We start from the raw sequence: 23590 nt of genomic DNA on the forward strand, positions 1-23590 counted from the left end.
CGTTTTTATTTTATTTTTGAGACAGAGAGAGACAGAGCATGAACGGGGGAGGGGCAGAGAGAGAGGGAGACACAGAATTGGAAGCAGGCTCCAGGCTCTGAGCCATCAGCCCAGAGCCCAATGTGGGGCTCGAACTCGCGGACCGCGAGATCATGACCTGAGCTGAAGTCGGACGCTTAACCGACTGAGCCACCCAGGCGCCCCTCGACTTTTTTTTTTTTAACAAAACTGATGTACTTGTCACTGAAAAGCTTTCAATTTAGTAGCAATTTATCTTTGCACTGGGTATCCATATATACATGTATATCAGCATTTAAATTTCTAGTATTAGTTGGGATGAAAAATGTTCCAGATACTTGTACAAGACTGGGTGAGTGCTTTAGTAAACTGGAGAAATTTATTTAGGTCAATGATTTTCAAAGAGATGCTTTTGCATTCTGGGGACATTTTGGAAATTTCTAGGGTCATTCTAATATTCAGTATAATTGGTTGAAACAGCTGTCATTTAGCAGGTGAGTGGTAGATAATGAATGTTATAAATTTTTCAGCGCACAGAATAGTTCCATGAACAACAACAATAAAAAGCATTCCATGGTTTATACCATTTTCAAAAGTCCCAACATATAGTAATGTGGATATAAAACTTTTTTTTATAAATATCTGAGCCAGTGTCTTAACTCTATTTTACATACTGACACAAAATATTTTTATAAAATTTTAATAATCATTGGATTTTCCAGGAATGAAACTTTCATGTTAATCAAGTACATATTATGTTTTATTCAGAAGTTTATTAGAATTTGTTAACCATATTGAAAAATTATATCATTCTACTTGAATTTCTAATAAACTACTATTATCAGTCTCCACTTATAGCTGCCAAGTCCATGTTCAATAACTTTATTTCAAGCAAACATATGCACATATGATATGACTGCTAGCAGACTTACCTTCCCAGTAATGAACACATGTAATCCTCTTCTATGAGATATAGTACTGATAATTTTACAGATGAGAAAAGTAGGGCACAGTAACTTCTAAATAAGTTAGAGAAGAAGAATCAGAACCAGGGTTCCCTTTCCAAGGCCAGTGCTTTGAATATATCAAAGCATCAACTATACTGACTGCCATTAACAATCTCAGTGATCCTTGGCAAATTGCATTAAACGGATAAATTTTTCACAACTACAAGAAGAAAGATTTGAACTAATTGACCTTTAACATTCTTGCTGGATCCAAACACCTACCATCATATAAATTTATGAGTGTAATGACTTAGGTTCAGTAGGTTAATTTTCATTAATAATAACAAGAAAAGTAATTTGACATTGCTCTTCTCAACTCATTGACATGTTTATATGATTATCTTAAGTGCCCTTTGAATAGTTGGCAAAGGATACTTTAAAATCACAACACTTTACTTTAGACCAAAGATTATCTCTGTGATTTATGTTTCTTCATCACCTTATGCATCCTTCTTCTGATGCTTTTTATGCATGTATCTACAATTTCAAAGGAATAAATGGGCGCATATTATACAGTGTATAATTGTATTAAAATGGCATATCATAATCCACTTTACCTAAGGTGGTGCCTAGCATATAGGGAAGTATGTTGAGAAACAAGAATGGATGTTCAGTGTATTTAGGTCAATGCCAGTCATATAGAAAATGCAAACATATATTTATGGAATTAATATAGAAATGAATGAATACTATGAATAAAAACTATTATTAATTAAAACCCATGTCTAGGGGCGCCTGGGTGGCCCAGTCGGTTAGGCGTCCAACTTCGGCTCTGGTCATGATCTCACGCTCCGTGAGTTCAGGCCCCGCGTAGGGCTCTGTGCTGACAGCTCAGAGCCTGGAGCCTATTTCAGATTATGTCTCCCTCTCTCTCTGACCCTCCCCCGTTCATGCTCTGTCTCTCTCTGTCTCAAAAATAAATAAAGGTTAAAAAAATAAAAAAAAATAAAATCCATTTCTCATAGGCATGAGATTAAATACTTCAAACTTGATTTGTGCGTCTCAGCCTATCGATAGTGCTGCTATCGGCTAGTCATGCCTGGGGTGTTTGGCACTCACCCGCAGGCTGCCAATGTCTGGGACACTCGCTTAGCTGCTGGGAATGCCTGCGGCCTACAGCACTTGGGCCTATGCTAACTTCTGAGAGCCCTCGCAAGTATTTCCACAGGCCAGTGTTGCTACAAAACTCTCCGGGTGGTTTTTATTATTTTATTATTTTTATTATGCACCTCAGCAACAATTATCAGGAAACTTTGATTTTTTTTTTTTTTTTTTTAACCACAGGTTCTGGCCAGCACAGGGTTCGCTTCTGGGAGAGGTTGCATCTTAGGTAAAGAAAGGGCAGATCTAGAATTGTGGCTTTTTGGGGGAGGAGAGGGTGGTATCTAGGGATTCTTGAGTTAACTATGCTGGTGAATTTAAAACACACCAGTCAGCGGAAATTAAAGCCTGGCGAGGGAAAAGCAGAGTCACACAAAAGATCAGTCCTCTAGGTCAACCAGTGCTTTCTAAAAAGGGGAACTTCCGGTGGGGCTTTAGTTGTGTAGCTGGCAGTGTGTTTATTCAGGATAAATGTCTTTGAAATGAATGCCTTGACAAAAGTTTATTGCAAGCACTTATATTGCAATCAAAGAAGCTAATTGTCAGCAGAAGCTAATTTGTCACACTACAAAACAGTACTGCAAATTTTTACATAAGTCCTGACAAACGAACGAGAGACACTAACCTTGTCATTTAGTCTCACCAGAGTTAATGACACTGTCCTAGGTTACATAGAAATTAAAGTGGCAGAACCTGTATTTGAGTCTACCTCTGTCTTTCACCAAAGTTCTTTTCATTCATTCTGCACAATAAGGCAAAATTAAGTTTGCCAAGTATGGACATTTTCTTTCTTTATTTATTTTGAAGGGGGAGGGGCAGAGAGAGGTAGAGGAAGAATCCCAAGCAGGCTCCACACTCAGTGTGAAGCCCTAAGTGGGGTCTGTCTCCCCTCACTAAGATCATGACCTCAGCTGAAATCAAGTCAGATGCTTAACTGACTCAGTGACCCAGGATGGATATTTTCTGTTCTTTTCTCTTCTTTTTTATAAGTTTATTTATTTATTTTAAGAGAGAAAGAGAGGGAGAAAGAGAACTCCACGTTGTCAGTGAGGAGCCCGATATACAAACTGCAAGATCATGCATGACCAGAGCCGAAACCAAGAGCTGGATGCTCATCCAACTGAGCCATCCAGGTGCCCAGTATGGACATTTTCCATTAGAATATATAAAAATGTGCCCACAACCATATTTATTGTATTGCTATCCTGTGTATTTAAGTACATATGTGATAAATATTTAAATTATATGACTAATTGGATTTTGTGTTTTTGCATGTTGCAGATGCAGCTGTTCTCTTGGTTACATGGACCCATTATGTATCCTCAATGCTGAGGATTGCTTAGGAAACCAGAGTACATCAGTGCATGGCCTCTGCTTGGTCCATTTGCACAAGTGCAACGGTGGTCTGCAAAGACATGGAAGAAATGTCTGTGAAATAGAAACCAAAGATTGTAAATCTGTGCCCTGCAAAAATGGAGCAGCCAGTATACATTTAAGTGGCTATTTCTTCTGCAATTGTGTCCCAGGATCTACAGGCAAGTATTTCTGAGAACTCAAATTCTCTACTGGATAATGTTAGCACATTTATTTAATGTATTTCAAATGTAGCTAATGATTAGTACTGTAGGCTGCTTTCTCATTTAGCAAAGTAACAATATCTTCACTTAGAATAATAGGATTGTTTCTTTGGGCAATTACATTGCTGACTACGCAGCCTTGGCTCATGCAAATGAGGCTAAAAAGTCCAGGCTGAACCATAGAGAATATGATATATATGTCAAAGGTCTGCGGAGAAAAACAGGCAGCCATAACCTCCCAATAATTTTGCCTAAACAGCTTCAGTATTGCCCTTCAACCTCCTCTTTGGCTGCCTAAGCATACTGAGTGCTTACATTAAAAATAAAACTTAGTTTCAGTATTTTCTCAGTCAGTTTAATGCTCCATTAGTAAAATTAAAAAACTCCATAAAACCACAAATATACTCTATCTTCTGTAAAGTTATATAGGATGACATTCACGTTGGCTGTGTAGTAATAAGGCATCTTTTGATATAAAAATATCAGAAATTAAGCATTCAAATTTATATTACTTGAAGATTTTATGCTTGGTCTTACATTAAAATAATTGTTAATAATTTCAAAACTTCTTTAGTTTAATTGCTTTATAAAAAGCAGTATGGAGGCCACACAGAAGAAAATAATATTGTCACTTTTAAACCACACCTAATTTTAAGCAAAATAATGAAAAACAGTTTTGTGTAATTTGATATCCCCTTTTATTAAGCAGACCCAACTAAACATTATTTGGATTTCCATCTTAAAATGAAAAATATTTTCCCTGTTTGATATTTGAAGTAATATCCTGAAGGTTTTGGAGTTAATTCAAAAAGATAAGTTCCAAGAATGAAATTGGTGATATTATTGGAATAAATGTGTGGCCATCCAGATTAGTTTTTTTTTTTTTTTTAAGATGAAAATATATTTGCTGTATAAATTCTGGTAAGCTTGCTAAAAAGTTTGTCTCCTTACTTGACATTTCACATTTCAAACATGTTCTTAGTAAAAATAAAATAGCATAAAATGTGCTAGCATTGTTGAAACATAGGTATCTGCCTTAAGGGGAAAAACACATATATACACCTGTTTTGTAAACATAGAATGTCCTCCAAAATTCAGTGAAAATATAATAGTAATCACCATCTAACATAAAATGGAATAAAGAATGGAATTTAACTCTTCTTAATACCATTACTAAGAGAAAACGTCCTTTGATATTTGCATATTCTGTGTGTATATGTACATATGTATATGTATGTGCACGCATAGTGAGCATCCTATCATTTTGTGTATCAATATTGTATATTGGCTGTAAATTATATGATCATTAATTATGTATTTTATATATATATATGTCATTATATATGTATGATCATTAATTGTGTGTGAATATATATATATATATATATATATATATATATATAAAATACAATCTAAATAGTTCAACCACATGTAATACTCACCATTGGTGAGTATTATTAGGAAAGCATGTATCTTCTATGAGGTCTCTCTGTTTCTACTGAATTATAAAGAACTCTGTGGGTTTCCTCATATCCAAATATTCACTTCTACTCTTAAACTCTTCACACAGTGAAATGAGAAGAAACTGATAATTCTAAATTTTCCCAAGGGTACAGAATTAATCCCATTGAAAGAAGAATATTTTGCGAGCAATTTAAAATCAGTGCTCCACTTTTTCTCTCCGCTCCTTTCTCTCCCTCTGTCTGGCGTCTCCCAGTTGTCAGTTCTCTCTCCCTTCACCTAGATTCTTTATTCAATCTCTTCTCTTCTACCTAGTTCCTTTTCCCTTTATATTTTATTTCTTCTTTCCCTTTCTCCCCTTCCATCTGGTTTCTACCCCTCTCTTTTTTCCCCTTGATGTAGTTTTTCCACCTCCATCTATGAACTCATGTGTTTCCTATAGAAATCTGTAAGGTGTTAGCATACCTTTCATATGAGGGTGATTACCTCCTTTTTTAATCCTGTCATCTTTTTGGGAAATTTTAGCCTTATATGCAAACTTCTAGGTTAAATGTTATCTCTATATGTAGTGTCAGCCCTACCTCAAGTGTTTCTCATTCAGTAATTCTAGGGTTCAGTAGGTGTGGCTGATGCTGATGCTGCTGGTTCACGAACCACACTTTGAGAACCACTCTTCTAACCCATTACATTATATTCATGAAGAGCGCTTGTGTGTATATGAAAATGTAAAATTGAGCTTTAAGTATGGGCTGCCATTCAGCATAGCATAAGGAACCTATCTATTTCTAATCTTCTGGTGACCACTAACTCCTGGAGTTAAGGTGATGCCATCAAATGGTAAGGCCATATACTTGGGTGGATCTTACAGAATTTAAATTTGATTCCAGTGCTATTATCTGAAGTGCCCCAAAGATATATTAAAAAAAATTAATGTTTATTTATTTTTGAGAGAGAGAGGAAGAGAGAGAGAGAGACAGAGCATGAGCAGGGGAGGGATAGAGAGAGAGGGAGACACAGAATCCAAAGCAGTCTCCAGGCTCTGAGCTGTCAGCATAGAACCAGACGTGGAGTTCGAACCCACTAACTGTGAGATCATGGCCAGAACTGAAGTCAGACGCTTAACTGACTGAGCCACCCAGGTGCCCCAAAGTTCCACAAAGATTTTGAAATGTGAGAGTAATTCCAATGGATTTTTTTTCAAGCAGTAGTCTTTTTGCAATTCTCATGTTGTATCTATGATATTTTAGTGATGGAATCAAAATTTTATCTTTTTTTTAGTTAATTTTTTTTCCTTGTCACTTTGACACTTTCAACACTGCTGGTTTCTAAAATGTTTTATAGTCAAAATAAGAGCTCTTCTTACCTAAAATTATCTTTGCCTTTACTTCAAATATTTTGGGTTTCTCCTGCTCTTGACATAAGTAACCAAATTCTCTTTTTCCTCCTCTTCTTGTTGTCTTGATAACAAGAGGCTAGGAAGCTCTTTGATTAGCAAAAGGATCCATGCTGTTCTATACAATTAGGCTCAGCTTTTCCCTATTTAAAATGGGCCTGAGCCAAGCCCTTGATATCCTGCCTTCTTTTCAACCGATTTACATAGTAAGGTCCCCTATCTTAAAAGCAAACTCTTTCTCTGCTATAGGCATAGATTGTAAATTTGACTTACACAGCTCTGTGGTTCTCTACCCTTCCAGATGACAACTTTCTTTACTTTTTAAATCTTAATGACCTTGGCAGTAGAAACATTTTCAAATCCCATGCATTTTTTACACATTGTTAACTTCTAGTCCTATGGAAATTCAAGGGTATGCCTCAACCAAATTTGTGCTTTAGCTGGAACCCAGGTGCCTTTATACACTCTCAAGTATTGATGACTGATTATCAATGTTCTAATATATCGGGTTATTTCTCAGATGGCCTGCCCAGTATGAGGTAGTATGAATACACACATACTTTAGGACTTTGGTGAGTCTGTTCTTACTGACAGACTCATTGGGGTCCACAGAAAGCTCACTTTGTCCCTAATTGTTTTTCTATCGAACATGGAGCTGACGGAAGTCAAAGAATGTTATTAATTTATATATAATCAGGTCATGAAAGTTACTATATCCAGGTGGTTTTGCATCTCATTTTTAAAAATTTTATTTATTTATTTTGAGAGAGAGAGAGAGTGAGAGAGCTAGCAGGGGAAGGGCAGAGAGAGGCTGAAAGGCAAAGGAAATGAAAGCAAACATAAACTATTGGGACCTCAGCAAGACAAAAGGCTTCTTCGCAGCAAAGGAAACAATCAACAAAGTAAAAGGCAGCCTACAGAATGGGAGAAGATATGTGCAAATGACATATCTGATAAAGGGGTTAGTATGCAAAGTCTGTAAGAATTTATCAAACAACACCCCAAAAAAACAAACAACACAGTTAAGAAATGGGCAGAACACATGAATAGATACTTTTCTAAAGAACGCATCCAGATGGCGAACAGGTACATGAAAAGATGCTAAACATCACTCATCATCAGGGAAATACAAATCAAAACCACAATGATATACCACCTTATACCTTTCAGAATGGCTGAAATTAACAACATAAGAAACAACAGGTGTTGGTGAGGAAGAGGAGAGAGAAGAACCCTTTTGAGGGCAAAAGTAATGAATGTTGGATTCATATGACTCCTCTGCCCGTACTGGCTTAGAATATAATTTTTTTAGAGTAGTGCTTGGATATTTGGAATAATGTAATTTACGTATATTCTTTAAAATTTATTTTTCTTGAGGCACCTGGGTGGCACAGTCAGTTAAGTATCTGACTCTTGATCTTGGTTCAGGTCTTGATCTCACAGTTCGGGAGTTTGAACTCCACATTGGGCTCTGCACTGATGGTGCAGAGCCGGCTTGAGATTCAGTCTCTCCTTCTCTCTGTCCCTCCTCCACTTAAAATAAATAAATACTTTTTTTTTAATATAAAATTTAGTTTTCTATGGCTTACATATAAATTGGGGATAAGAATAATCTCAGGACATGTTTAGGTGCTACCTCAGGTGTAACATGTTCAAATGTTTGAAAGTTCTGTTGAAGAAGAAAAATGTTTCAGTCTAGATGCCCAGCTTCCATATGGTTTTAATGTGTAGTAAAATATTGGATTCACTTCCCTATATGTTTTCATAGATATAAACATACACTTGTGCATATATAAATATGTACATATATATATATACACACACACACAATATGAGTCCCTGTGACAATTGCTTTTTAATAATTTCCAACTAGTTCTAAAATTTTGCTTTTTTAATTTGAGGTATGTTATTTACCATATATTCCAAAATCTTCAGTTTATCTTGTAATTCATGTTTTTATAGATTAACACAATTTCTTATTTAACACTTATTTCCGGGATGCTCCTTTCTCTAATATTACCTTTGCCTTTGTCTTTCATTTGGACATTTTAGTCCATTTATATTTAATGTAATTGTTTTGTATTTGGATTTAAAGGTATCCCTACATTATTTGTTTTCCATTTGTTTCAGTTTTTCTATGTTACATTTGTTTCTCCTTTCCTATATTCTTATGCATGGGTTAAGTATTTCCTCACTCTATTTCCCTCTCTATTAATTTGATGTTTATGTATACTTTTACTACTTTTAGAGGCCTACCCTACAGATTACAACATTTTTAATTAGTTTAACATTTTATTTATTTTTTAATGTTTACTTATTTTGAGGGATAGAGAAAGAGCCTATGTAAGTGGGGAAGGGTCAGAGAGAAAAGGAGAGAGAGAATCCCAAGCAGGCTCCACTCTGTCAGCATAGAGCCCAATGTAGGGTTCAATCTCACCAACTGTGAGAGCATGACTCAAGCCAAAAATCAAGAGTCAGATTCTTAACTGACTGAACCACCCAGATGCCCCTAGTTTAACATGTTTTAATATAAATTAGTACTTGTACCACATTCCAGAGAATGCATAGTCCTGACACACTTTTAGCACATTTAATTCCTCCAGATATGTGCATATTTTTGAATTTGTTGTTTTACATATTCTTAAAACTACATAAGATGTTATTATTTCATATAGGCAATATTTATTTAGATTTACCCACATTTTTCTCTTTTTTTGTGTTTATTTCCTTCCTATATCTCCAGGCTTTCAATAGCTTTCTCTTACCATATATATGACAATCACCATTTAGCATATCCTTTTAAGCATTTCTGCTGTGATAAATTCTCCATTTTTTGTTTGTCTGAATATAATTTTATTTCATATTGATACTGAAAAGATATTTTATAATAGGTCAATAAATGAGTTAAATGAATGAAGGGACGGTAACTACATATCAAATGTCTTGGTAGTGATGTATTTTAAAGATGTACATCTTTGGTGAAGTATATATATGTATATATATGTATGTGTATGTATTGTTATGGGATCAGGCTGGATTGCTGATGGAAAAAACCAAGCGGCACTTGGAGATCTATTGTGGATCAGAGTTTTATTTTACACCAGTGGGTTTAGAGGAGATCCCTCTCCAGAGATCTGAGTCACAAGCACAAGCATGGGGGACAATTTATTGTCCGTTACTTCCACATTCTGCATTAGTAGTAATTTGGCATGTATGGCAAGCAAGGCAGGAAGAAGAACCCGGAAGAGGAGTCTCGAAGCTAGGGACTAGAGCTTAGGTTAGTCCCATGGGCCATTTTATGGTGCGTAACTTTACTTATTTTCCCAACATTCCCTCCTTTGATGCCTTTTTTAAAAATCTTTTTTAGTAGGCATCACCCTTTAGCTCTAGGGTATGGTACCCTTGGAGGGCTAAGATACGTGTTGCAGTTTGCCGAGCAATGGTGTTTACAATGAAGCATACCAGAGTGTTTAGGATACAGGGGCTGATGGTCACAAGTAAAATTATGGAAAGAAGGGGTCCTGCCAGGGCAGGGAGCTAGGATGTGGGGCAGCCTCTATTAATCCAATAGTAAGGAGCAAGATCAGGGTTATGACACTGGTAAGGGGCAAGGGTTGGCAGAGTTGCATCTGAGCCTCCGGACTTGGTCCACACGCTGATTCCTCAAGCTTCTGCCATGCGCAGGCTAGCCAGCTTCTAGGGTGTGGCTGGAGCAGGGCTGAAGATCTCAGGGGCTAGCATCATTTTGAGGGTCAGTTTTTTCCCAGGTGCGTGAGCTGGTGATATTCTTTGACCAGGTGTTTTTCCATAGATGACGGGACAAAGATGTGTCTGTTCGGCATGACCCACTGTCCTTTTTGTTTATTGTGCCCCCTTCTGTTGAGGCCCAGTTTCTTCCTTTTTTGTGTAAAGGGGCAGAAGGGCATCCCTTGGGGGCACCAGGGTCATGGTGTAGGTGGGAGCTTCGCCTGGGTCTTCACAGGTGGCAGCTCTGGCTGTTTTGTCAGCCAGGCGATTTCCTTGAGTTATGGGGTCATTTCCCTTCTGGTGTCCCTTACAGCGCAGGATAGCTACTTTGTCTGGCAGCCATATGGCCTCAAGGAGTTCTAGTATTTCTTCCTTATTTTTGATAGTCTTTCCTACAGCAGTAAGGAGGCCTCTTTCTTTATAGATGGCCCTGTGTACATGCACGGTAGCAAAGGTGTACTGAGAGTATAGATGTTGACTCCTTTGCTCTTGCTGTGGATGAGGCCTCAGGTTAGGGCATATAGTTCAGCTCATTGTGCTGACCATCCTTCTGATGATGCCTTGGCTTCTAAAACTTTGGTAGTTGGGGTTATTGCATATTCTGCTTTTTGGGTGCCCTCCTGTAAATAACTACTCCTGTCGCTGAACAGGGTGATCTCCTTGTTTTTTATAGCCTGGTCTTAGAGGTCCAGGCGACTGGCATAGATTTTACCTGTTACTTCAGAACAGTCATGGTCAGGTTCCCCTTCTTCCATGGGAAGGAAAGTGGCTGGATTTAGTGTCCTTACTGTTTTGAGAGTGATCCTTGAGTTTTCACAGAGAAGACCTTGATATTTTGTCAACCGAGAGTTGGAGAGGAAACGATATCCCTGTGTGTTCATGAGGAACATGACCAAGTGTGGGACCTTAACATTAAGTTTTTGTCCCAGTGTAAGTTTGTCCACCTCCTTGATGAGCAGGACTGTGGCCGCTAGCTCCCTAAGACATGGTGGCCACCCTTCAGCCACAGAATCAAGCTTTTTGACAAGTAGCCTACTGGCTATTGCCAGGGCCTTATGGTCTGAGTGAGGACTATGAGGGCTATTTTATCTTTTTCATGTACAAAGAGGTTAAAGGGTTTCTCTAAGTCAGGTAAGCCCAGAGCTGGGGGTCACCCCAGAGTGAACTTTATTTCTGTGAAAGCAGCCCTTGCTTCCTCAGTCCAGGCGGGGGGCTCCCAGTCTGACCACCCTCCCCTCCCAGGTCATAAATGGGCCTTGCTATCTATGGCTGAGAATCTGGGAATCCAAATGCGACAGAACCCTGCAGCCCCAAAGAATTCACGCAAACCTCATTTTGTTTGGGGCTGCAGCAGTGTGATGGTAACCTTTTTCCTTTCCAGTCCTAATTCTCTTTTTCCTTGTGTGAGGAGGAAGTCCAGTATCAGACCTGCTGTTGGCAAATCTGTGCCTTTTTCCAAGAGACCTGGTAACCAGAGTCAGACAGGAGTTGAAGGAGGGTTTTTGTGCCTCTTGTACAATTCTCTTGGGTGTCGCTGGCAAGTAGGAGGTCATCTACATATTGAAGGAGGACATATCCTGTAGTTTCTCTCAGAAATTTGGTGAGGTCTGCAGCCAGCGCTACCCCAAAGAGAGTGGATAAGTTTTTGAATCCTTGGGCAAGTCATGTCCAGGTTAACTGCATCTGGCACCCCGTAAAGGGTTCAGTCCATTCAAAGGCAAACACTGGTTGACTTTGAGGAGTTAGGTGGAGGCAGAAGACATCCTTTAGGTCTGGGCATGTAAACCATCTGGCCGACCCTGGAATTTGACTGATGGGGGTGTACGGGTTTGGAACCCCTGGGTGTAGGGCAACCGTCACTTTGTTAATGGCCCTCAAATCCTGAACTGGCCGGTATTCTCCTCCTGACTTCTTGACTGGCAAGAGTGGGATATTCCAAGCTGATTGGTATTCAGTTAGGACACCTGCTTCTTTGAGCTTGGTCAGGTGCCCCTGGATGCCCATTCTAGCCTCGAGTGGAAGGGGGTACTGCCTCTGTCTTTGGGTTTGGGTTCCGGGGATCAGATCAACAATGACGGGGGCCCAATTCTGGCTAATCCAGGCAGGTTATCTTCAGCCCATACAGAGGGGAAAGCAAGCCTGAATTCTGACGGAATACAGGGTTGGGTTTGGGCACAGAATAGTCTCCATTCCTCTTCCCTTGGTGTGGTAATTGCCAAGACTAGCATTTCCTTCTGCCTCGGGTTTAATTGGAGACTGGTATGTCCAGTGGGTTCAAAAGTCATTTGGGCCCCAAGTTTGGAAAGTACATCTCAGCCCAGGAGGGGAATTGGGCAGTCAGGCAAGTAGAGGAACTCGTGCTGGACCTTGTGACCCCCAAGTTCACATTGTTGAGCTTGGCAGAAGGGTTGTTGTATCGCCTGCGTCCCAGTAGCCCAAGTATGGTTGCTCTCTTTTGGCTAAAAGGGGCCACCAGGGAAGTGACAACCAAACGTTCAGCCCCGGTGTCAACCATAAAAGTTACTGTCTGACCCCCCCCCCTTTAATTTAGACTTTGGGCTCATGGGGGCCAAGAGAGAAAGAGCCTGGTCCCCTTCAGTCCAGTTCTATTTCGGCCAGACCAATAAGGTCCCCTTCTCAAGGTTCTTCCCCATATTGCCTGGGTTTTGGGTGCCCCTTCCGATTCAGGGACTCATTCTTCCAGTGTCCCTTTTCTTTGCAGTAGGCACATAGGTGTTTTGCTAAGGGGGCTTTGGGCTTTCCCCCCTTTGGCAGTTGAAGCTTCCCGTCTTTGCATTGTCCTTTTCTTTCAGTGCTGCTGCGAGAAGGGTGATCCTCTTCTTTAGTCTTTTTTTCAGCTTCCCTCTAGGCTGTGACTTCCCTGTTCATGAAAACTTTATTGGCGACCTCTATCAACTGAGTGATATTCATCCCAGCAAAACCCTCTAGCTTTTGGAGTTTTCTCCTGATGTCTGGAGTGGCCTGGGCCACAAAGGAGGTATTTACCATTAGTTGACTTTCTAGTGCCTTGGGGCCAAATGGGATGTATACCCAGTATCCCTCACATAGTCTTTCATAGTAGTCTCCAGGAGACTCCCCAGGTTGCTGACTGACTGATGATATTTTAGTCATGTTCACGGGCTTTTGGGCTCCAGTTCGAATTCCCTAAAGGAGAGCCTCTTGGTACCAATGGATGTAAGCCTGTCCTTCTTCTGTGGTGAAGTCTCATGTCAGGCATTCTTTAGGCACGGTAGCTCGAGCCCAGGCAGCAGGATCATTGATCCCTGGCAGTGTGTGGTCTTCTAGGTACTGTCGTGTTTCCCTCATTACCCTCCTTCTTTCTTCTCTATTAAACAGGGTACGGAGTAACTGTTGGCAATCTTCCCAACTTGGTCGGTGTGTCTGGAAGAGGGACTCTATCAAGTCAACCATTGCTTGTGGCTTTTCAGGGTGTGATAGGGTGTTGTGTTTCCAATTAAGGAAGTCAGTTGTAGAGAAGGGCTAATAATACATTATGGAATGGCTGGGCTGGGCTGTTCCATCCTCATTCTGTCTTTCAGGTTCTGTCATCTCCCTTACTGGCATTTGGAGAGCACCAGGTCCAGGTATGGGGCGCAGTCTGGCTGCTAACCCTGGTGAGAGAGGATTCTCCAGGTCCAGGGGTGGAGGAGAGATGGACAGTGGAGGAGTTTCAGGCCCCTGTGCAGGGAGTGTGGGGGGTTTGGGCCTCGGTGGGTAAGGTGGAGGAAAGGCAGGGTCTTCCTCTGGGTCTCCTTCAGGTCTCTGGGTGAGGTATCTAAAACCTTTGCCTGACTCTGCTTGTTATGGATGAATCACACCCACGGTGGGGGATTTGGGGCAATTTCAAGCCAGGGGTCGATATATGGAAATTGGTCAGGTTGATGTGGGTTTCCAGTGACTACTCGCCAAACCTGCTGGACCACTTGGACATCTAATGTTCCGAGGGCCATCCTACATTGAACGTGGGCCATTCTAGTTCATAAAAGGTCCTTAACTTCCCGGGTGTCATTTTCGTACCAACTGTGGTAACTGTGCTTGGGAATTCCTTTTTGAAGTTCTTAAGCATGACGTTGAGGATCATGGGATTACTCTGTTTTGACCCAATTAATCCTTTTCCCATGTCCAGTGTCGCCCAGACAGACAAGGTGGGGGGTATCCTCTCAGAGGAGAGGATCAATCAGATGCTCCACTGGTCTCGTTCCTGGGGGAACTTTAGCTGAGGCTTGTCATAGAGGACTCAGCTTTGTGACTTGAAATCGGTGTCTGTTCTGAAGCCACCCAGGACTTGGACTGTATGCCTTTCACCACGACACAGGTGATCCCACACAGACTCGGTAGACTTTTGGGGACCTTAAGGGTGCCCGTCTGTGGAGCCACAGATTTGAACTTGACAGGCAAGCCAGGCCGAGTCACACATTCACACACACGTACACACCAGAGGTTATTACATTGCCTCCCATAGAATTCCTACCTGTGAGACCTCTGAGGTCTCCGGGGAGTGATCAGGTCCCCCTTCCAGCTCTGTGGGGCCCCAGGCGTTACCAGTATCTGATGTCAGGTCCAGGTCCTCACCTGCCAAGTTTCCTTGAGTCCAGTGGGAACTGTGGAGTGGCGGGCCTGAGAGACCAAATGGGAGACTGCCAATTCTTCTTTCTGTACTGCCTTGCCATTTTACCAGAGTGGTGGCAACAATGGGCCATAGAGGTTGGGTTTCCCGGTCAGGGAACCAAATATGTTAAGTAACCAGCCTGGATAGCTGCCGGAAAAACCAAATGGCACTCAGCGATCTTGGTGGATTGGAGTTTTATTTTACACCAGCAGGCTCAGAGGAGATCCCTCTCCAGAGATCTGAGTTCTGAGCGCAAGCTTGGGGGACAATTTATCCTCTGTTATTTCTGCATTCCGCATGAGTAGTAATTTGGTGCTTGCAGCAAGTGGGGCAGGAAGAAGAACCTGGAAGAGGAGTCTCTAAGCTAGGGACTACAGTTTAGGTTAGTCCCCTTGGGCATCTTAAGGTGCATAACTTTACTTATTTTCCCAACAGTATATATCTGCCATCTATATATCTATCATGTGATATTGCCTGTCGTATAATATTTCTTACTCCTATTTATCAGTTCTTTTCTAAAGCACATCATAGCATTTAGCAAAAGTTCAGACAACTGAGACACCAACTATTTCACACAAGTCATGCCACAACTTGAGCCACTCATTCTAGGTCTTTACTTACAAAATTCCCGCATATGCAAGGTTGAGGCTTATGTACACTTATTATATTCTGAAGAACAGGAAATGGATATGAGATAAAAATGTTTAACAAATTAAGAAATTCAAATATTTTAATGTAATTATTCTGCCACAAAAATTCCTTTTGTTAAGCAATTAATATACATTTAGTCTTGTTATTAATATACTGTTCTATTAGTGTCTGGTTGAAATACTGCTGAAATCAAGGGAATTATTATGTGGATTATATTTCTGCCCTCATTGATTCTTAGGATTTGAGCTTACGAAAGACTCATCTAACCAAATAGCAGACAGGAGCCATAGACACATATTTGAAAGGTAATATTAAAGAAAAGGCTGTGGGAAAGAGGATAGTTCTTCAACCTGAAAGATTCTTATTCTGTCCTTTGTGAGTTTGTATTTAAACTTCTTCAAAAGCAGAAAAGATAAGACTTTTAAAATGGCAAAGGAATTTCAATCTCATTGAAAGTAGTGTTTGTCATTACAATTAGGTGGCAGTTTTTTAGCTTTAGTTCAACACCTTTTCTTTCATATTCTGATTTCATTCTAAATTGTGGTTTCCCCCAAATTCATTAAAATGCAAAAGATATGCAAAACAATGTTTGCATAATTATAAAATAATTTACTAAATGTTGCATTTCAGGAAGAAAAAGGTTATGTGCAGGAATTTAATTAGCGGTCTGGCAACACAAAATATTCGACAATGGTTCTAATTGTAAGCGCATCTGGGATTTTCTCCAAAAGAACTAGATTTCTAAAGGTCAAACATTTATATTAAAGTATTATAAAATAACCGTCTAGTAATATGGAAGATGAGCAGCTTTTCATCAGAAGTAGTACAAATTAACTTCCCCAGGGAAATGACCCAATATATTCATCTTACACAAGAGATACTTGTATTGATATATTTACCATTTATGCTGAGCTCATTTTTAAACTATGGAGTATTGCAAAGCATATGACAGTAAACATGTAAGCATGAATATCACCTATTCTGGGCCAAAGTAGCTAAAGGAGAATTAAGTTTTGCTCCTGTTTCAGCTAGAGACAATAATCTTTATAAAGCACCTACTTCTTTTTCTGTTTTTCTATTGTATAGGTTGATATTCCATCTTCCTTGTGTCTGTTTGTCCCACGTCACTGTTATGAAGAATATTGAATGGTTGTTGAATTTCCTGAGAAAAATCCAGTATGTTAATAGAAAGTGGTAATACTACTAGAGTATAAGAGTCCTTTAGCTATTCTAGGCTTCACTCAATTTCATTTTTTTTTTTTTTTGCGTCTTCCCATTGAAGTTAAAAAACCACCAGTAAACTAGCTAACAAACTAGCAGCCATCCAGACAATAATCACAGCAGAAAACAAAACGACAAAACCCTGTTAGTTGTTTTTAACAGGGTTAAATTTTTGATTCTTGCATCAAATGTCAAGAATCCAAGGACCACAAAAATTTCAATTTCAATTTGAATCTACACGCCATAAATAAATATCAGCATGTTACTGATAGCTTATTTTGATTTACTTTTTAAATATTCTTCATTCAAAGCATTTTTAGTTCTTTCAAAGAAAGACTTATTAACACTCAGGTAGAATTTTTTTTTTTTTTTGGTTTCATTTCATTGAATCTTAAGCACATGGACAATATAGTTTGATAAAGACATCATATGTTAAGTCTTGAAGATATATGTATATTTTCAGATATGTGTGTATTTTCATGGGTTGCTAGGTCCTTATTCTTAATTTAAGAGATATAGAAATTCTAATTTTAATTCAATCAAGAATCTAACTTGGTGGGTAGTCAATAATTTTGCCTGTGGGCTTAGAGAGTATAATATTTGAAGGACAAATGAGGTGAAGCCAGTTTTTTTGAAGCCTCATGAAGTGCAAGGTACTCACAAGCAAGAAATAACAAGTGACAGCAGGACATGTTTACATTTGGCAGAGATTGAGATAATATATAAGGGCCAGATTGTTAATTTCAAAGTGTGATACATGCATACTGTATCATAATTTTAATTCATAAACAACTGAGTAATAATAGAATGAGAGTAAATAAAAAGCAGAAATTGAAATAAACATGTTTTATTGTATACAGGTATAGGTATGGAAATAACATTGTTCAAATTGGAATTAATTTACTGTCTGTAACATCTAACTTCATATTTTCTGTGTTTATAATATTCAATAAGCTTAGTAAAGAAGTGACTGGGGAGGGGCGCCTGGGTGGCGCAGTCGGTTAAGCGTCCGACTTCAGCCAGGTCACGATCTCGCGGTCCGTGAGTTCGAGCCCCGCGTCGGGCTCTGGGCTGATGGCTCAGAGCCTGGAGCCTGTTTCCGATTCTGTGTCTCCCTCTCTCTCTGCCCCTCCCCCGTTCATGCTCTGTCTCTCTCTGTCCCAAAAAAAGTAAATAAACGTTGGAAAAAAAAAATTAAAAAAAAAAAAAAAAAAAAGAAGTGACTGGGGAGAAAATTCGGGGCAGGTCAGAAATTCCTTTTCATTCCCTGGTTACCTTCTCTGTTAGCCACAGCAACCTCATGATGAGTACAAGCCACAGCCATCAGTGACATCATCATCCAGAATATTGATACAAGATGTGTTAAGTTCCAACAGTAGCTGGGCAATTTTTCTTTCTGAGTTTTCTGCATATAGGTTAAATTATATAGTTCTCAAATTCCATTCTCTTTTCATCAGGAACTGAATTACTTCTGCACTCACAATTCAACTTGGTATGCCAGTAATATTCTGGATTTGAATATTTACAGAATTTCCTGTTACTTAATAATTTTTCTATGGGTAGCCATTACATAGTTTTTTGTATTTTTGTATTTTTCTAATTTCTCTGAAAAGTTCCTTCTGCTGCTACATATATAAACAAGCTTCCAAGTGCCACAGAAGGAAAGTACTTCTCCAGAATGATCGTTTTTTGTTTTTGTTTTTTTGTTTTTTTTTGAATAGAAGATAACATAGATTTTGTTGCTGTCAGGGCATTTCTTAAGAGATTTCTAATCTGCACAAGCTTCAGAACTGCTGACTAAATCTAAAAAGTATTATAAAATAGCAGCCAAAAATGCAGCAGAGGAATGTTTTTTTTTGTATTTGTCAGAAAATGATATGACTTCTCTATCTTGTTATTTTGGTTATAACTTAAAGGTAATTCTGGGCTGATCTCACAAATATGCAAATGATGATTTTTAATTTAAATTCTGTGAAAAATAAAAATAGACAAATTAGACATAGTAAAAATAGCAATAAAATAATTGCGAAGTTATATTTTAGAGATTTAAGCCATAAAATGTATCAGAAAATGACATAGACATTAAATCCAATTTTCCATTTCTTGTTTTAAAATATAACATTTAGGGGCGCCTGGGTGGCACAGTCGGTTAAGCGTCCGACTTCAGCCAGGTCACGATCTCACGGTCCGTGAGTTCGAGCCCCACATCGGGCTCTGGGCTGATGGCTCAGAGCCTGGAGCCTGTTTCCGATTCTGTATCTCCCTCTCTCTCTGACCCTCCCCCGTTCATGCTCTGTCTCTCTCTGTCCCAAAAATAAATAAAAACGTGGAAAAAAAAATTAAAAAAAAATAAATAAAATATAACATTTATATTGTATTTTTAGGAAAGGTATCTAAGGACCTATAATACCTTTCAAACTACTGTTATATTTAGTAGTTACATAGGAATGTTGAGTTTCAATATTTGTTTTTGAAACATTTTTCTTTCAAGTGAGTACATTAATGTTAGTGAAACCTTTAAACAGGAAAAAAAAAGGTTGACAGTAATCTATGTGAAATCAGAAAATATGGCAGAGAACACTAAACCCAGTTCACTCAGACCTAAAACCTAGCCAGAAAACATCAAATACCCATGAGTATACACATGTAAAAAAGAGAAGAAAATTTAGCCTGCTTTTCAAGATAATATCTCACTGTATTTTCATTTAATAGGAATAGAATTCCTGTATGACTACTTAATATAATATTTAATAGCTTACTATATGAATGCTACACAATTAAATGTAAATTAACAAAATATGTTTTGATAAGCTATAGAATAATCCAAGTTTATTGCTTCATAAAGTCTGTCAATGTTAGTCTGTTAGGTCTGTTAGTCTGTTAGGTCAATGCCCTAACAAAATAAAGCATTATATATTGATCTATCCAGTTTTCTACCAACCCATCTATGTTTTCATAAATGTATTTATTTAGTTTGATACAAGGTATCAAATAAGGTCATAGGGATTAATTAGTAAATTTGTACTTTTATATGTATACACCAAATATGAATTATGAATGGAAATATATTGGCAAAAACCAAGCTGGATATAACTGTAGGCTGAGATATTTTCAAAAAAGTATAGTTAATTTTTCACTATATCATTGGTGATGCTAATCGTAATAGACACTAACTTTATCAACTTTAGTAGAATTATAAGCACATATAAAATTTCAGGTTTTTAAACTGTTATTTGTTGTTGAGATTATATTAATAAGTTTGTCATGACCCAACTTAATGTTCCTTCCACCATCATATCACAACTTTAATATCTAAATCTATATATGTTCCCTGAATTTATGTGTGTATAAGTTAGAAAATTTAAGTACTTCTTTTGGAGTATAATGAGTTGTACTTTCCACCTCACCTTTAGGGGCCTGCTGGGATTTGAGTTTAGTTATAGTCCTAGAAGCAAAGAGGGGTTTTAAGTGTGGGTCCTGAGAAGAATCAGCATTGACATGGGCAGCAGCTGCTTCAAGTGAGTCCATTACTGTTTCCTCAGGCAATGCAGGGTTAATTTCCTAAGAAGGGAGTGGAGAGGCCCGTGACACTGACAGTAAAGAGGCTGCTTCCACCTCTGGGGGAGGTCTCTTCCACTGCGAAAGAAGAGTCATCAAATTGAGGGATTTGGTGTACCCAGCTCAATCAAGTTCTTACCATACATCCATATTTCCACTCAGGATCCCATTCCTTTCCAGTTAATGTCCTTCCTTTAACAGTAGACATGCTGTGAGCCTTGGAGTTGAAATTGTGTTGTAATTCAGCTACTCAAAGGATGAGGTTCTACATTTGATTTTCAGCAGTCTTAGCTCTGTAGTTAGAGGACAAACAGGTGACCTGCAAAGCACAAAGAGAAATGTTCAGATCATTTATGTAACATTTGACTTGGGCATTTGTCGTAGATTCTGGGTCTGAAGCTCTCCCTTTGTTTAGCAAGAGAGCGGGACGCAGGATAAAAGGTGAGAGATGGCTAATGTCCAAGAAAAGACAACAGCCCCGAATAAGGGTCCTTGCCCCATTTTTATTAGGATCAGAAGGCTTACAAACATGGTGATGGATGTGGACAAAGAGACAGTGAAACTGTGTATTAGCTTGGGGACGTGAGGAAAACGGGGTCTTGAAGATATTTGGGGTTAGGGGTTTGGGTTAATACAAAACAAAATCCTGACACTGGTGGTTGGGCGGAAGGTTGTTTACAGAAGACATGAGGCACCACCTCTGTTTATCTTAGCTAGCCTGGGATGAGACAGGTAGGACAGGTGACCTCAGAGTTAACAAGGCACCTTTCTTGTGTTAATCATCTCCTCTCTAGCCAACTTCTCCCTGCAGCTCAGAGCAGCAGTTTATTGCCCAGTTTACCTATTTACCTAACTTGGTCCTTCCTTCCTGTGAAAGCAGTTTTCTGCTATAGTAACTAAATTGGGGGGACGCTTCAACCCTGAATACCTAATCTTGTTTGTTTCATATACCTATGTACTATAATGGGGTCTTTGCCCCTCCCTATTCTGGGTGACTTTGCACCTCCTTACTTTATTCTGGGGGCCCCAGCCCCCCCCCGCTTTATTCTGGGGGCCTAAACCCCCCTTCTCTATCCTTATTTGCCTAATCTTGTTTGCCCAAACTTGGGTGTTAGCATCCTATGGCTTTGTATTTCTTTCTGCCTCGTTAACCCATTGGTGTAAACCCGGAGGATTCATAAGCTCATTCTCCACAGGCATTCAGATCCTGGAACTCATAATGTTTTTACTCACTTTGTCTAGCGATGTTAAGACTGCCAGCCAAGAGGTGCCTGGGTAGCTCAGTGGGTTAAGTGTCTTCCTTTTGGTTTAGGCTCAGGTCATGATCTCACAATTTGTGGGATTGGGCCCCACATTGGGCTCTGCACTGGCAGTGTGGAGGCTGCTTGGAATTCTCTCTCTCCTTTTTTCTCTGCCCTTCCACTGCTTATGCATTCTCTCTCTCTCTAATAAAAACTTTAAAAAATTAAAAATTAAAAAAAAGAGCAGCAAGCCAACGTCATTATAATCATTAGTTTGAGAAAAATGTTTGAAAGTGTTCTATACATATACAAAGTCACTTCTTGTAAGTGGCTGATTAGGAGTATCCAGTGGTAATATTTTCTATCGTTCTATTGCCAGATCACATCACGGACTACCTTTATTCTCTTTATTACTGGAAATAAAGTCATTGGCATTTTTAATCAGATTAGAAAGCCAATTTCAGATATCCTAGAACAAATGAAGAAAACTCATCCTTACAATTTTTGTCTCTAGAACCACTTTCAGTACCCAAATCTGTATTAGTCAAGATTCTCCAGAGAAACAGAACCAATAGGATATGTATATGAATCTTCATATCCATACGTGTATATATATCCATATATATGTGTGTGTTTGATTATTAGCAGTTGGCTCACATGATTATGATGGTTGACAAGTCCCACAATCTGCAATCAGTAGGAACCTATATATATAATGCATTAATATATTATACATTAATGTACTGAACATATTAATGAATATTTAATTATTGATTATGAATAATATTATTCATTATGTTCATTAATAATTAATGAACATATTAATGAATAATTAATATTAATTATGTTCAGTAAGTATGACATACATTAATGTCATAATGAATAAACCTGAAATTGATCTTCAGGGATAAAAAGTAGAAGCAGTATCCAAAATATCTTGACATGGAAAATTATGATTGTGTAAGAAAAACTAGTTTTGTGTATAAATGTTAAAACGTTGATATGAACTATTTAAATCTCCCAACATACACATTAGGTTAAGATTGGGTTTATATGACCTACCAAAAAGATGTGTACATAAATTGGGGGGGGAGTGTAATCTAACATAGCATACTAATCAAGGCTGGTAAAAGTTGTATTATAATCTTCTAGGAACATATGTCCATCAGGAAGCTTAGATACAGGAAAGGAGAAGATAAGGTTTGAGTAGAGGAAGGTTTTATTAAACAATATTAGGTATAGCATATAGTCTTATGAAGGATAGAAGTCAGAGTCTGTAGCTCTTTAGGCAAGAATCTTGTCAAACCATACCCTAGTGGCTTGTATAGGAAAAATTCAAAAACCAACCCTGAAAAATACAAACAAAAATAAACTAGAAATCAATCCTGTAACATTCAAGATCAGATGCTGTGAGTTTTGTCAGTGTTTGTTGAAAATTATAGAAAAAACACATCTGCCTGGAGCTTGTATGTACATTGCATCCCCCTTATGTTCAGTTGCCTCTTCAAGTTGCTCATGTCTGAACTCAAGTCTCACTTGGACATCTGATTGATAGAACTTGAGTCATAACTGCAGGACGCTCTAAACATACATGTTTTTGTTTTTAACCTCTACTTTGGGAAGCAGGACATCTAACATGGGAGATTATGATATGTAGGGAGTATGTTCAAAGACATGAAGAACAAAGATTGACTAGAGACTCTATCTGAACTATTGAGTAGGATCTGTGTTTTAGAGCTAATACTGTTATAGAGCTTATGGACTTATGACAAAATGAGCAGGGTGATGACAAGGCTGTATAATGACTAATGGGCTTAGACTGGAGATGATATCTGCCTTCATATTTTTTTTTATTTTTAAAATATTTATAATACAAAAAAATTAAGTGACCAGTGATAAATCCTGAAGTCAAATGATGATAAAGTTTATTGAGTTGGTTTAGTTTCTTGAAGTTTTAAAAAACTGACCACTAACAGAGTATTATA

The 23590-nt window shown here is 38.6% G+C and overlaps 1 protein-coding gene across 1 annotated transcript in view; it reads left to right on the forward strand.

Moving 5' to 3' along the window:
- EYS (eyes shut homolog) overlaps nt 1-23590 on the forward strand; it is a 1631667-nt gene that overhangs the window by 174599 nt on the left and 1433478 nt on the right. Inside the window, exon 9 of the mRNA XM_047102761.1 lies at nt 3408-3665. Coding sequence (XP_046958717.1) covers nt 3408-3665 — 258 coding nt within the window. The remainder of the gene's footprint in view (nt 1-3407; nt 3666-23590) is intronic.

Source organism: Lynx rufus, unplaced genomic scaffold, assembly GCF_022079265.1.
Source record: "Lynx rufus isolate CCGP_SWC_20201006 ecotype Redwood Valley unplaced genomic scaffold, mLynRuf1.p SCAF_6, whole genome shotgun sequence".
Taxonomy (NCBI): Eukaryota; Metazoa; Chordata; class Mammalia; order Carnivora; family Felidae; genus Lynx; species Lynx rufus.